At 41.4% G+C, this 15798-nt stretch overlaps 2 protein-coding genes across 2 annotated transcripts; both read right to left on the reverse strand.

Annotated features, from left to right (window-relative positions):
* Positions 1 to 1487: 1487 nt before the first annotated feature.
* cldn15lb (claudin 15-like b) lies at positions 1488 to 7251 on the reverse strand. The gene is made up of 6 exons (XM_063017193.1): positions 7163 to 7251; positions 5068 to 5286; positions 3188 to 3352; positions 2813 to 2894; positions 2365 to 2478; positions 1488 to 2151 (listed from the first exon to the last, which is right to left on the reverse strand). The coding sequence occupies exons 2-6, from the start codon at positions 5282 to 5284 to the stop codon at positions 2064 to 2066; spliced, it is 666 nt and encodes a 221-aa protein (XP_062873263.1). The 5' UTR covers positions 5285 to 5286; positions 7163 to 7251; the 3' UTR covers positions 1488 to 2063.
* Positions 7252 to 10358: 3107 nt separating this feature from the next.
* On the reverse strand, positions 10359 to 15798 carry parlb (presenilin associated, rhomboid-like b). The gene is made up of 10 exons (XM_063017174.1): positions 15725 to 15798; positions 14100 to 14292; positions 13369 to 13509; positions 13238 to 13286; positions 13036 to 13131; positions 12327 to 12476; positions 12128 to 12198; positions 11041 to 11142; positions 10864 to 10961; positions 10359 to 10774 (listed from the first exon to the last, which is right to left on the reverse strand). Exons 1-10 carry the CDS (start codon positions 15793 to 15795, stop codon positions 10660 to 10662), a joined length of 1086 nt encoding a protein of 361 aa, XP_062873244.1. The 5' UTR covers positions 15796 to 15798; the 3' UTR covers positions 10359 to 10659.

A 15798-nucleotide genomic window follows, 5' to 3' on the forward strand; every position in this document is an offset into this window, starting at 1 on the left:
GCAGCACCAAAACACAGATCCGCCTTGTTAGATTTATATATCATCACCAATGGTTAAGCAATAGTAACTTACCGGAACTTCATGTTTGGAAATCATCGAGGCTCGTTTAAACGATTCGTTTACGGAGTTCGGATCATTGACCCCAGAATAGTAAAATGTTAGGTAAACCGATTCATTTTGATTCCGAATCGAGTCACTTCGATTAGTACACAAACTACAGGGTAACATGATTCATTTTAGTCAATCGATAGATCCACTAAATCAGAACATACAAACCACGTGTAAACGATTATTTTTGTCATTATACGTTACTTAAGTAAATAAAATAATGTGACAATAAAATGTAGATAGAGAGATAGATAGATAGATAGATAGATAGATAGATAGACAGACAGACAGACAGACAGACAGACAGACAGACAGACAGACAGACAGACTAAATGGATGGATAGATAGATAGATAGATAGATAGATAGATAGATAGATAGATAGATAGATAGATCCTAGCTATTATCTGAAGTTAGGTAGTAATTCAGGGCGTCTCTGCATTCTTCACCTGCAAAGTAAACAATTGTTATTGTTATTATTATTATTATTCTTCTTTCGGCTTTTTCCCTTTTTCAGGGGTCGCCACAGCGAGTCATCCTCATGATCGCTCATTGATTTGGCACAATTTTTACGCCGGATGCCCTTCCTGACACAACCCTCCCTAATTTATCCGGGCTTGGGACCGGCACTACAATGCACTAGTGCATCTAGCGGCTAGGTATCTATAGGACAATTCAGTGTTTCCAATTAACCTGGTGGCATGTTTTTGGACTGTGGGAGGAAACCGGAGTACCCGGAGGAAACCCATGCGGACACGGGGAGAACATGCAAACTCCGCACAGAAAGGACCCGGACCGCCCCACCTGGGGATCGAACCCAGGACCTTCTTGTTGTGAGGCGACAGTGCTACCCACTAAGCCACCGTGCCACCCTTGTTATTGTTATTATTAATAACAAATTATTAATAACTTCAAATACAACTTGTTTTGGAGCAATTTGATGAATATTTTAAAAGCTATTGAAGTTAATAATATGCTCAATACTTTAAATGCTATTGAAGTTATGAATAAAAATCTGTTTTTTATTATGTAATAAAGGGTAAAAGTGTCAGACACATAGATAGATAGATAGATAGATAGATAGATAGATAGATAGATAGATAGATAGATAGATAGATAGATAGATAGATAGATAGATAGATAGATAGATAGATAGATAGAGACAGGATTTGAGTGAAAAATGAATTAATGAAAGTAAAAGTGCAGGGAGGTGCAGTTCCAAGTATACAGTGTACGGTACAAATTTAATATAGATTAAATATTAAAAAGTAAAGTGATAGAGTGGCAAGAATTGCACATTGAATTGGGCCAATATAGCCATATCTATATATACATCAACATACATACGCATGTGTATATATATATAACACAGAGTCAAAGTTTGTTTATTCAGATTTATTCACAATTTACATAATTCAGCACAGCAAGAATACAACAATACACGAGATAACAATACACAAATCTAATTACAAATGTATTACCAGGTACATATATCCTAAAAATAAATTCCTCTTTTCTTTTCATATGTTTTGCACTGCTTTGAGTCATACAGTAAAGACTAAAATGCTAAGATCTGGAGCTAATATAATTTGCATGTGTTATGTATTGACACTGCAACCTTAAGCGCTACCCGGACATTATGTTTTGACTTTCCAGCAAAACAATTTGCTCAAGAGAAAAGAACACAGTACGATTTATTTTAACAGTGAGTCGTGTATAACGTATTTCTTTAATAAGATTCATATACCCAAAAAGTTCCACACTACAGTTTTAATGGCTGGCCATCATATTTATTCAAACCAACACTCAGGACTCAATACACAGTGAAACAAACATACAGTGTTAGAGAGTCTAAACGTGTAACATTAGACACAACACAAGCAAAACATACATGTACACACAGCAGGTTTTACAGACAGGTTTAGGTTAAAGTGTTTAAAGGAGTCTAAAGTGATATCAGACGTAAGCTCTGGAGATGCTGCTCTCCGACTGAACGCCTTGTTTAAAGATCTGCTTTCCAGAAGCGGCTTTATACGTGTAACCACTAAGAGACAGAAATAATGATCAGTTAGATTGTCAAGCACAGTTAAAGTCTGCACAAACCTTTACAAACATTTATAAAAATATGCATGTCAAGACAAACTCAGTATTTTAATGAAAAACCTCTTTGTCTACAAAACACTGAAAATATTCGGCTCGTTGATATGTTTAAACATATAAGTGAGCTGCGTGAGTGTGTGTGTGTGTTTATACACACCTTGGGTGTTTGGGTGCTGATGCTCTCTTGCAGGATCCACACAGCATTCCTCCTCCCAAAATCACACACACTGCTGCAGCCCAACCCAAATACAGACCAGAACCCAACTCTGACCTACACACACACACACACACACACACACACACACACACACACACACACATACGTTATATGCACACATTTTTTAATCTGTAAATAAACATTTAGTGGTTGTAGTGTACCTAAGTAGCCATGCTAAATTGGGTTACCCAGTGCAAACCATTGACTGGTCAAACTGAATCACCACTGGAATGAGACAATACGAGCATCATATTTACATTGGTAAACATAAAAACTATAGTGGGCATGTAATTGATTGATTAGAATAATTAAAACACAAAACAATGAACCATATATTGTACAACGTGTGTGAAGTGTGTCTGAGATGTGTGCATGTATGCATTAGCACCTTGTTCCTAAATAGAGGGGGTCATTGAACTCCTTGATGACGCGGTCTGCGTACCATGACACTGCAGTCAGCACACACAAACCTAAACACATACAGTCACAGGGTTAAATCAAACAGTATGAACAATGGAATTGTTTTAGCTCTTTTTCAAAGATCTGTAGACTGTGGCATAGTGTTCCTGTAGAAACTTAAAGGTCGCTGCATGACTTTCATGATAAGGTTCAAGGTAAGTGGGATTTCTATTTAACACAGCTGTAAGTGCTGTAAAATTACATTGATTTGTAGACACTATAACTATGTAACTATGATATGTATACTATAACTGGTCAGCACTGGAATACATTGTGTTTGTGTGTGTGTGAGTGTGTAACACACCAGACAGTATGAATATTACTCCAGCAGTGAGGGTGAGTTTTCCTTTACTGGTTTCTGACATGCTGCCCAGTTTAGTGCACTTCAGTCCCAGAACAGAGAGGAGGATCGAGACGAGGCCGAGCAGGAGAGCAATGATCATCAATGCACGACATGCCTGTATGTAGCCTACAAACAGACACACACACACACACACACACACACACACAGACACACACACACAAACAAACATACACGCATTATTTCCTTCCTATTCTTTTTCCTAATATACATGTCTAAGTGTGTGTGTGTGTCAATCAGTATGAAAATAAAACAATATTTAGGATATCAGGAGGATAATCAGGGAATAATGGAATAAGAATGGGGAATAATTGATGTGTGACTCTCTGTATGCGAAAGAAATCAGGTACAGGTGAAAAGATGTGGCCGGTACCGCACACGTGTCAAAGGGGGCGTGTGACGTTTGTGATCCTCCTCGGTCAGGAGTTCAGCTAATTGGATATGACTGGATATTGGGGGAAAACGCATAAATAAAATATGCAAATTAAAAAAACATTGATGATAAGGGCTGTTATTATGATAAAGGTCCAATTGAATACAATTTGAATAATTGGGGGGTTTCAAGGGCCCTACAGTGGCATCTTGGTGGTGGGACCTAAACCAGCTCTAATTACTAGTCCAGTACCTTAAGTCCTGAGCTACCGCTATTCACACCCAGTGTGTGTTTTGGAAAGTTGAATATAAACTTTGAATATAAGCATATATTTACAAAACAAAACAAAACAATAAAGCTGATAAGGTAAAACATTAAATACACATTTCTGTGCTTTTCCTAAATTAACAAATCACTGCTGTTTTAAATTGCAAATGTAATACATTTTACTCACTGTAAAACTCTTTTAAGTTTGTACAATTAAATGGTTTAATGTGCATTAATGCTATAATGATACTTAGGATGAAACAAGCATATTAAACGTGTTCACAGATGTGTGTGTTTGTCTGTGTTTTACCGTCCAGTGCGAGCATGGATTCGTAGCGTCTGCAGTTCGTGACGCCCGTGCTGGCCTGCGCACAGGCCTGCCACAGATTCTGGTATTGCCGCGTGGATGTGATCACGCTGCCCGCAAAGGACGTCACGCGCCAGTAGTCGTTCGACAAACTCACGCCGGTCAGCAACCACCCACCCACACACAACACGAAACCCAGCAACTCCAGCGCCAACGACATGGTTCCACAAAGAAACTACAAACTACAGCAAACCACAATAACACACACGCAAATGAAAGTGTGGCTAAAGAACACAAACAAAATACTTTTAAATTGAAGACTAAAGGTGATGCTACAGCAAAAACAAACCAATTACAGCACAAGGTGCTAAACTGCAACACAATGTACTAAAGCAAACTAAGTGATAATCGATACAAAACTACAGGCTAATGCTTAACCAACATTAACACATACTCAGTGATAATAGCAACAAAACTACACCCTGATACTACAACAATAACTTACTCCAAACTACACACTACAGCCCGAGTAAAATAAAAAAACGCAAAAATTTATTTCCAAAGGTCCGACGGCCTTCTGTCTGTAAGTCTTCGAGAGTTTCAGTGTGTGTGTGTGGGACGAATTGGAGCGGACTTTACCCAGTAGAGCCATAAACCCATAAACCTGAGCCCATCCTTTGGTTACCATGACGATAATGAGCCGAGAGCGATGATGATTATGATGTAAGAGCCAATAATTCAGGGTTTCGAGTGTATGTGTGTCAGCTACAGGTTTATGATCGGTCTTATCAGCGTGACCTCAACCAGGACAATCGCTAACACATCGTGACTACTGCTAATCAGAGTGTGTGTGTGTGTGTGTGCGTGTGTGTGTACCAGGTAGTCCCAGTGAGGTAGGGTGGACCACACACTGCACTCCCAAGCTGTTGGAGCTACAGCTCTTCCACAGGCCCTCGTACTGAGAGCTGCTTCTGGACACCGAGTCTGCGTTTGTGCTTATCCGCCAGACGGCCGAGTTTGTGCTGCTCGATTCGAAACACCAACCGATGATAGCCAGGACCAGGCCCAAAACCTCCACCATTACCTCCGCCATCACTGCAGACACATGCACACAGGTTATAAATATACAAATATATAAATTATTCTTTCTTAAGAAGGAAACGACTGTGGTTCTTTGTACTTTAGGGAGGTTTGGTGTCATGGACATGGCAGAGGTACAAAGAGGGCACGTTAAAATGTGTATTTACAAAGTAGGACGGTGCAGAAAGAGGGAAGTTTGCACCAAAAACTGTTGATAAGAAAAAGGAAACCAGTCATTGAGTAACAGCTATCTTGCAGCAATGAAAGTGAACTCAGCTTTAGACGTTGGAAGCCCCAAATTTTGTTGATTACCAACAAACCCCTGTTTGTTTAAGGTCGTCAAGGTCAGTACATTAACAGAATTGCACCACAGTATATAGTATATGCTACTGTAATTGTAGTTTAATGAGTATATCAGGTGCAGCAGTGTTGTTGGGATTTTTAAAATACTGTTTAAACTTACAGGCCTCATTATTAGGAACACATGACCTGTTAGTGCTGCTTAAAGGTGGACAGTTAGAGACTAGTGTTAGAGACTCCTCTAGTCTTTAATCATTAAAGACTTTCTGATCACTAGATGCTGTTGACTTTATTTTTTAGATTAGGGTGCTAGTCTCCTTCCTGAGAGGACAATGAGGTTTTTAAAATCCCAACAACACTGCTGTACCTGATGCACTTACACCAAAACTACACACACTACTGTGTTATGATTGTGTTAGTGTCACTGAAGTATTGAGAATGGTCCACCACACATTTTATCCAAAGCAACTTACAATTATGAGTGAACAGATTAGAGCAATTGAGGGTTAAGGGCCTTGCTCAAGGGCCCAACAGTAGCACCCTGGCGGTGGTGGGGCATGATTACTAATCCAGTGCCTTAACCACTGAGCTACTACTGCCCTAAATATCATTTACATTTGCAGCATTTATAATACTTTGACAGTATTCAATCTAAGCAGCTGAGGGTTAAGGGCCTTGCTAAAGGGCCAAAGAGAGGCAACCTGGCAGTGGTGGGGCTTGAACCAGCGACCTTCTGATTACTAGTCCAGTAATGTAACCACTAGGGTACAACTGCCCAAAGTGACTTAGAATTGTAATTGTTTACAATGCAAGTAATTGAGAGTTAAGGGTCTTGCTTAGGGGCCCAACAGTAGCAACTTGGCGGTGGTGGGGCATGAACCGGCAACCTTCTGATTACTAGTCCAGTACCTTAACCACTGAGCTACCATGCTTTTATCCAAAGCGACTTACAATCCTTTGACAGTATTCAATCTAGGCAGCTGAGGGTTAAGAGCCTTGCTCAAGGGCCAAACAGTGGCAACCTGGCAGCGGTGGGACTTAGTAATTGTTTACAATGGAAGTAATTGAGGGTTAAGGGCCTTGCCTGCCTTAAGGGTTTGAACCAATGACCTTCTGATCATCAGTTCAGTACCTTAATTACTGAGCTACTACAAATGACATCTGGTCAGTTAGGGTCATATAGGGGTCCTTTTTGATTAAGAAATGGGGCACGTGGGGCGACGAAGTGTACCAAGTAACAGATGGGCTACAGAGTATGCGTACTCACAAAATGTATTTGTATCTTAAAATAATTAATACTGTAAATGTACACATGTTAATTATCCAGTAAATTAAACATATTTAAAGCATAAAATTACATAGTTTAACGATCTTTAGGATTGAAAATAGAATTAAATTTATGTTTCAAAAACAACAGAACTAAGTGCCCCAAATGAGCAGACAAAAATATGAATACACACATTAAATTTAAGACTAATACCAAATACAAAGCATCCAACAGCAGCAAGATAACACGGCGGTGATGAAAATATTATAAGAAATCTTAATCTCTTATTAAAAATATATGTCTTTATTCTTAAATCACACTCACCTGCTCTTGAGGTTTTCTCAACGTGTGTTTTCTGGTGGTGGGATGGCGGTGAGTGACACTAACGAAACTCAGTGAGCCCAAAGTCCCTGTGTTAATATTGGCATTGGGTCAGTAACCCTAAAAACAGAGCGGCCAAACAGAGCGGTGATCTTTAACCGGAACGCTTCTGATTCTGAAGTGACGGAGATGTATGTACAGGAAATGAGGAATCACAGAAACAAATAACTTCCAACCTGAAAGCATAACTTCTAAACGTGTAACTTATCATCATAAGCCTTAAACACACTATACAGACAAAAGTATGTGGATACCCCCCAATTGCAACAAGTTTTAGCCACAAACATTTACTATTGTGGCATTAAGCAGACTTACAGTCATGACTGAATACAGTTTGAGTAATTGAGGGTTAAGGGCCGTGCTCAGGGGTCCAGCAGTGGCAACTTGGCAGTCACGGGGCTTGAACAGGCAGCTTTCTGAAAACCAGTCAAGTACCTTAGCAGTTGGACTACCACTGCCACAACCATACATACCTTACATAAGTATACACAAATCAGGCATAACATTATGACCACCTTCCTAATATTGTGTTGGTCCCCCTTTTGCAGCCTTATACGCAACAATCTGTGATGCTCTGTGTATTCTGACACCTTTCTATCAGAACCAGCATTAACTTTTTCAGCAGTTTGAGCTACAGGAGCTCGTCTGTTGGATCGCGGACCACACGGGCATCAGTGCAGTGAGCCCATGACCCTGTCGCCGGTTTACCACTGTTCCTTCCTTGGACCACTTTTGATAGATACTGACCACTGCAGACTGGGAACACCCCACAAGAGCTGCAGTTTTGGAGATGCACAATTTGGCCCTCGTCAAACTCGCTCGAATCCTCACGCTCGCCCATTTTTCCTGCTTCTAACATCAACTTAGAGGATAAAATGTTCACTTGCTGCCTAATATATGCCCCCCACTAACAGGTGCCATGATGATCATGTTATTCAATGTTATTCACTTCACCTGTCAGTGCTCATAATGTTACGTCTGGTCAGTGTATATTCTTATATACTTTTATATGTTGTTTATATGTTTTAGACCTTAATATTTAAGGACTTAATTGTTGTGTATTTATTTACCGTTTTAGTGTGTATGTGTATGTAACAGCTTTTGTTAGGGTGTCTGGACACATAGGAAATATCACTAACTATAACTATTGTTTACTAAAATACACACACACACACGTTGTATCACAAATAGTGGAAAACACATTGAAGATGTTATTGATTAATATTCTATTGAAATTAAATATGCATTTCAGCTTTTGGGACACCCTGTACAATGACAATAAAGGCATTCATTCATTCATTGATATTATAACCTCAAATGTCTAGATTTCTTCTGTATACATCATCAGAATAATGAAGTGTCGGTGTTTTTTTACATTTAGAACAGACGGGAAGAGTATTAAATAAGTGTCATGTTTTTATAATGCTGTATGTGTGCAGACGTGATCCAGATCAGTGAATCATTCACGTTTACACGGGATCAAAGTTCTCCAACAGAAACTGCAGCTCCTGAACAATGATGTAGTTTCAACAGAGCGGAGATTCTCGGTATCACTTACACAATATTGCTTTCTCAAACGCTCTTAATTGCACCACGACGACAGCTTTCATTGTTGTCACACGTCAAATGTCAAATAAAAAAATCACCAATCAATTAACATGAAACTTTGTAGTTGTTGATCTGATGCATGGATTCAACAAACTTCACTGCTTTCAATTATTATAGAAACTCGACCCTCAATTCTCACTCACTCACTCTCTTAACCGCTTATCAAATTAGGACTAGTTCTCCCCCCTTTTGGTCTGTTAAATCGAGGTTCCACTGTGTATATACATACAATTTAATTTGATGTACAAGTGAGAATGCTGTTTACAAGAATACATAACCCTAATGTTCTGTTTCGGGTCCCTGAGAGCCCAGAGCAAATCAACACACTCACTCTCACTCACTTTCTTATTCAATCAGGGTCGCGGGGGGATGCTGGAGCCTATCCCAGCTTTTCAATGGGCGCAAGGCACACAGTAACACCCTGGACGGGGTGCCAGACACACACACACACACACATTCACCTATAGGGCAATTCAGTGTCTCCAATTAACCTGACTGCATGTTTTTGGACTGTGCGAGGAAACCGGAGCTCCCGGAGGAAACCCATGCAGAGACTAGGAGAACATGCAAACTCCACACAGAAAGGACCCGCCTGGGGATCGAACCCATGACCTTCTTGCTGTGAGGCAACAATGCTATCCACCGAGCCACCGTGCCGCCCTACCCTCAATTCTAAATACACTACATGGACAAAAGTATTGGGACGCACATTTTATTTCTTGAATTCATGTGTTTCAGCCACTTGTCCCAATTTTTTGGATTGTATTTATTTATTATGATTTTAACGTCATGTTTTACACACTTTGGTTACATTCATGACAGGACATGTAGTTACGGCTTACACAAGATTCATCAGTTCAAGTCTTTAATGGCAAACACAGTCGTGGACAATTTTGTGTCTCCAATTCACCTCACTTGCACGTCTTTGGACTGTGGGAGGAAACCGGAGCTCCCGGAGGAAACCCACGCAGACACGGGGAGAACATGCAAACTCCACACAGAAAGAACCCGGACCGCCCCGCCTAGGAATCGAACCTCGCTGTGAGGCGATGGTGCTACCCGCCGCGCCACCCCAATTTTTAGGAAAAGATGTTTATTAAACATTCAGGTGAGCGACTGAAACAGTTTGAACATCTTAATGAATTCATATGAGTACGAATATTATTTTCAAACATCATTTTAGTGCACGAGGGCGGCACGGTGGCTCGGTGGGTAGCACTGTCGCCTCACAGGTCCTGGGTTCAATCCCCAGACGGGGCGGTCTGGGTCCTTTCTGTGCGGAGTTTGCATGTTCTCCCCATGTCTGCGTGGGTTTCCTCCCACAGACCAAAAACGTGCAGTCAGGTTAAGTGGAGACACTGATTTGCCCAATAAGTAAATGGGTGTGTGTGTGTGTCTGTCTGCCCTGCGATGGACTGGCGCCCCGTCCAGGGTGTTACTGTGTGCCTTGCGCCCATTGAAAGGCTGGGATAGGCTCCGGCACCCCCCACGACCCTAATTGGATTAGCGAATGAGAAAATGAATTAATGAATTTCGGTGCACGAGGGGTAATAAACACTTTATTCATTTGAAACAGAAATAAACAAACATGTAACGACAGAGCTACACATCTTTCTCTCTCTCTCACACACACACACACACACACACACACACACACACACACACACACACACAGTACACATTCATGCCCAATGCATTGGTGTTTATTACGCTGGCCTGCCACTGGACACATACACACACACATACTTCCATAATGCCTAAAGTGACCCCATGGTTCTGTCAGGTGTGTGTAAGGGTGCGTGTGGCAGTCCTGCATTTCTTCTAACGGTGTTCTATAGGGGTCCGTTGCCCCCTGAGCCGGGTCCTCGTGTCCTGAAGTTGTGCCAGATCTTCACCAGAGGCTCCCTGTTCTTCCAGAGCAGCTCATGGCCGTAGAAGACGTACCAGCTACACACACACACACACATGCAGAATGAAGACTAATGTGAATTATGTACCGGTATGTGAGTGCATGTGTGAGAGGGGAAAAGACTTACATGCCGAACAGGGCCCCCCCTAAATGAGCGGCATGGTCAAAGAAGTGCCACCCCATAATCATGCCTGCTGTATCCAGGGCGAGGATAGCCTTCAGAGCCTGTTTTTGGGAAACGACAACACTGAGTTAAAACGGTTTATGTTGGACTGGTTTAAATAGTTAGTGGTGTGTGCCTTACATTTCCTGCGGTGAAGGTGTACATGGGGAGGAAGATGATGGCCAGTTTGGCTTCGGGCATCTTGGCGCAGACAGCAGCAAGCACGGTCATGATGGCTCCGGACTATTCAACACACACACACACACACACACACACACACACACACACACACACACAATCACACACAATCACACACACGTGAATGTTTCAGTGCCCTCTAGTGGTGAGCTTACCGCATTTACCAATTAAAATAGTGGTGAGCATAGCTGCCTTCCAAGCAGTTGACCCGGGTAGGGGCAGTGATAGCTCAGTGGTTAAGGTACTGGACTAGCAATCGGAAGGTTGCCGGTTCAAGCCCCGCCACCGCCAAGTTGCCACTGTTGGGCCCCTGAGCAAGGCCCTTAACCCTCAATTGCTTTGGATAAAAGCGTCTGATAAATGCCGAAAATGTACAGTGGAGTAAAAAGTAATTGCCCCCCATCCTGATAGCCTCGGTCATGCTACATGGGTCAGATTAAATAACTGATAATGCTCAATTCAAAGGTCGTAGCCATGGGGGTGGAGAGGGGTCCTGCCATTCGAAAACATTCCTGCCATATAAACAACTGATGGGAAGTGACAGATCCTAACATTACGCAAAGTTAGTAAGAGGAATATGTTCATTTATAATATTTACATCAGTATATGTAATCACAGTATTGTGATTAGGGCCTTTTTTATTGACAATACAGTTTGTAAAACATTGCATTTAAAAAATAAAAGTATCCAACACCCACATCGCCCTTGTTTAAAACGTCAGTTCATGCCTATATCAAACATAATAGTGGTAAAAACAAGGAAAAGAAAGAAATCTATGTGATGGTATGGACTGAGTATGTTAAAAATCTTATCCACACGTATAGAACAGTGGGGGACCAAATCTGTAGGGGCTTAGTGGATTTTTAGCACTCAGATGGGTCTCTGGCTTGATCTGAAGTTCATGTACAGTTCACACATCATTTATGCAGCTCCAAAAAAGCAAGTGTGTCGTTCAAGCGACAGGGGCGCCAGAATACAGGGTACTGAGATTACTTACTGGTCAGAAATCATATAGCATTAAGATACTCACCGCACCCAGTGAAGGCCCCGCCCTCCTAGTTAATGTTTTACACATGTAACTAGCAAATGTGGAGATCACACCTGAAATACACACACACATAATACACCATATAATAACACACACAGTATCTGTTCTAAAGTATGTGGACACCCTAATTGTTGACTATGATCATCTTTTCTTTTTGATGAGATGAACACAGATATCATACCTGCTGACAGGTAGACGGCGACGAACTGCTCCTTCCCCAGTATGCTCACAGCACTGGAGGAGAAACTCCACAACACGTACATGTTGGCCGCCATGTGGAAGAAGGAGTAGTGACTGAACGTGGAGAGCAGCATGGGCCAACAGAGTGCACCTACACACACACACACACACACACAGTTTTAATTCCAGTTACATAAGAAATAAAGACGATGGATGTGGAAACCTGCTATACGGCCTGCTATGTACACCAAGAGAACAGTACAGACATACATGCTTGATCCTCCAGTAAGTTGGACCAGTGGCTCTGTTATGCTGTGGAGGGCATCTTGCTGGCATAGTTAGGGACAGCTGCAAAATCATACAAACCTACCTGTACTAACTGTTTGCCTGATAAATAAAATTGATCATTTCACTCATGTTGGGCGTGGTTCAATCCAGGATGCCCCTATTTTTGTGAAGTTCTGACTCTCACTCACTCACTCACTCACTGTCTTAACCACTTAACCAGTTAGGGTCGTGGGGGGGTGCTGGAGCCTATCCCAGCTTTGCAATGGGCGCAAGGCACACAGTAACACCCTGGACGGGGCGCCAGTCCATCGCAGGGCATTATTGTGCACTAGTGGTATAAAATTAACCTGTTCCTTTACCCACTGAGCCAAAAAGCTGCCCTGGTTAAAAGAATTTGGGATACTGGTACTGGATGTACGTACTGGATGCTGGATTAGAGGTGAAGTACTTCAGCATGGAACGCTGCAGTGAGGGAATCCTCCAACAACAAAACACCAGCACATTAGCAGCGATGATGCCTGAGACACACACAAAAGAAATACACACAGTGAAAAGAACACCGATGAAATAAGTTATTATAAAATTATAAAAGATGATGATGGTGGTGTGTGTGTGTGTGCTGACCTGTAACACTTCTCTGCCCTTCAGTCAGACCGTTCCACCACTGATTCACCTGCCAATTTATAAACACACGTATCAACACTGTTTTACATGGATGCATTATCATAACACACCTACACGATCATCGAACCCACCCGTTTGCGAAGGTCTCCTTGTTTCTGCGGCCGCATCTTGTCCAGCCAGTCGCCTTGCACCTCGTCGAAATAGCTCTGAACGCGTGACTTCAGACTCTCATACTGCCAGATGGCTGCCGTGCCGAATGAGCAGCCTGTAAACTGAGCTGGAGTCAGTAATGCAAACACACACACAAAGACACAAACACTACTGGTGTGTGGGTCCCGTTTTTACCCAGGCCCATGGTAAAAAGGCTAAATCTGAAGCAAAGAAGCAACATAACTTTCTTTACTTGGACTAAGGTGGTGTACACCAAGAAAACAGTGCAGGCCTGAATGCTCGATCGTATCAATAGGGGGGAACAGTGGCTCTCTCTTATGCTGTGGGGAGCGTCTTGCTGGCATGGTAAGAGAAACCTCAAAATTGTACAAATCAACCTGTACTAACTGATCACCTGATAAATAAAATAGAACATTTCGGTCCTGGTGAGAGAGGTCTAGACCAGGATTATGATGCCACTAGTCAGAGGGCATAATTGTGGTTTAATAATTGTGAAAGTTACATAAATTGTATATTTATACACTCATCAGATCAAAACAAATATAACATCTAACAGGTTAGACACCATGATCATTAAAACATTGAATATTTGCTTTGAAAGAACAGTGTTCAATCCCACCATTACACGTCCATTTAATTGATCTGTATGTCAACCCGCATCACCAACACACCAAACTCCGGCTCTACCTACCCCTACGGTGAATACCAGTGGCTTGACCAGTCTGCCCAGTGATCTGTCAGGCAGCCGTGGAGCGGACGGCTCTATTGCTGGGGATACACTCTTTTTCTGTGACAACTGTTCCACCTGTTCCACCTCCTTCTTCAGCTCCGGCTTCTTCGACACTTTGCGAAAGCCGCATCTTTGCTGGTGGAAGGGTGTGAACCTGCACACAACACACAGAGCCGTCGTATTATGAATAATACACTCCAACTACAATGGATTCACCTGATACCACACTGGTAAGAGGATTGGATTGAAAGTAGATCAAATTAGATCTAATAGCGATCAAGAACACCTATTTTATTTGGACCTATATGCGAACTGAGAAATTCCAAGCTGTGATATATGATCAGGAGGGATGAATTTAAAGTATAATAAGCCAAATTAATTATATAGGTTAATGCATGTATGTTATTGCTCCAGCCTGTTTTAGATTTTCCTTTCAGAAAACCTAAATTAAACTTATAAATAATTAATTTAGTAGGATTTTAACATCATGATTTTGGTTACATTTATGACAGGACACGTAGTTACTTCTTACACTAGATTCACAATTCAAGTTTTTAATATCAAACACACCTCAGACACAGGGAGAACATGCAAACTCCACAGTTTATTTTGAGTTTAACGTCATGTTTTACACTTCGGTTACATTCATGACAGAAACAGTAGTTACTCATTACACAAGATTCATCAGTTCACAAGGTTACATCGAACACAATTTTGTGTCTCCAATTCACCTCCCTAGCATGTCTTTGGACTGTAGGAGGAAACCGGAGCTGCCGGAGGAAACCCACACAGACCTGGGGAGAACATGCAAACTCCACACAGAAAAGACCCGAACCGCTCCACCTGGAAATCGAACCCAGGACCTTCTTGCTGTGAGGAGGCAGTGCTACCCACCGAGCCACTGTGCCACCCAACTTATAAATAAACGTTTTTGTGTTTGTGTGTGTGTGTGTGGGGGGGGGGGGGGGGGGGGGGGGGGGGGTGTTTCCTCCGGGAGCTCCGGTTTCCTCCCACAGCCCAAAGACGTGCAAGTGAGGTGAACTGGAGATACAAAATTGTTCATGACTGTGTTTGATATTAATGAGTAACTACCTGTTCTGTCATCTAACCAAGGTGTGTAAGACATGACGTTAAAATGTAATAAATATTGCATTTATTTAAATAAATGAGATTATATCTTGAATGTACATGTTTATTTTATTTATTATAAGTGTTATAATCCAGATGATGTAGATTGTCTAGTATACAGGTATTTATTTTATTTATATAAGTGTTATAATCCAGATGAAGCTGCCTGTCATGCATGTGTTATCTACAATATAGCTAAATATTATCACGTATTTATACAAAGTGGAGTGTTTACAGGAGAATATCAATCATGTGTAGGATATGCAACTGTAAAATAAAATAAAATGTAGTAATTAATAATTAAAATAAAATAACAGAACACAGGTCACAGAACATCCCACCATACTAACAATAAACAATAACAATCCATTTAACCTGCTTATTTTACATTAAATCAACCAGTTTAAACTTTATTAGTGTGAAATAAACAGTAATTAAGATATAAATGTTATAATTACTTGTTTCTGCGGCTGCTGTGTGTTATTAAATCCTTTATAACCCATCTAACTGCACAACCTCTCCACGCCATGAT

This window comes from Trichomycterus rosablanca, chromosome 20 (assembly GCF_030014385.1).
Source record: "Trichomycterus rosablanca isolate fTriRos1 chromosome 20, fTriRos1.hap1, whole genome shotgun sequence".
Taxonomy (NCBI): Eukaryota; Metazoa; Chordata; class Actinopteri; order Siluriformes; family Trichomycteridae; genus Trichomycterus; species Trichomycterus rosablanca.

Excerpts from the sequence above, each read along its gene's own strand:
- cldn15lb (XM_063017193.1), bottom strand. The coding sequence starts at position 5,284 with ATGGCGGAGGTAATGGTGGAGGTTTTGGGCCTGGTCCTGGCTATCATC. Across the intron at positions 2,895-3,187 it reads AGTAATATTCATACTGTCTG|GTTTGTGTGTGCTGACTGCA; the intron begins GTGTGTTACACA and ends GTATGTGTTTAG. Across the intron at positions 2,152-2,364 it reads TCAGCACCCAAACACCCAAG|TGGTTACACGTATAAAGCCG; the intron begins GTGTGTATAAAC and ends TCTGTCTCTTAG.
- parlb (XM_063017174.1), bottom strand. The coding sequence starts at position 15,795 with ATGGCGTGGAGAGGTTGTGCAGTTAGATGGGTTATAAAGGATTTAATA. Across the intron at positions 14,293-15,724 it reads CACAGCAGCCGCAGAAACAA|GTTCACACCCTTCCACCAGC; the intron begins GTAATTATAACA and ends TGTTGTGTGCAG. Across the intron at positions 10,962-11,040 it reads ACACCTTCACCGCAGGAAAT|GCTCTGAAGGCTATCCTCGC; the intron begins GTAAGGCACACA and ends TCCCAAAAACAG.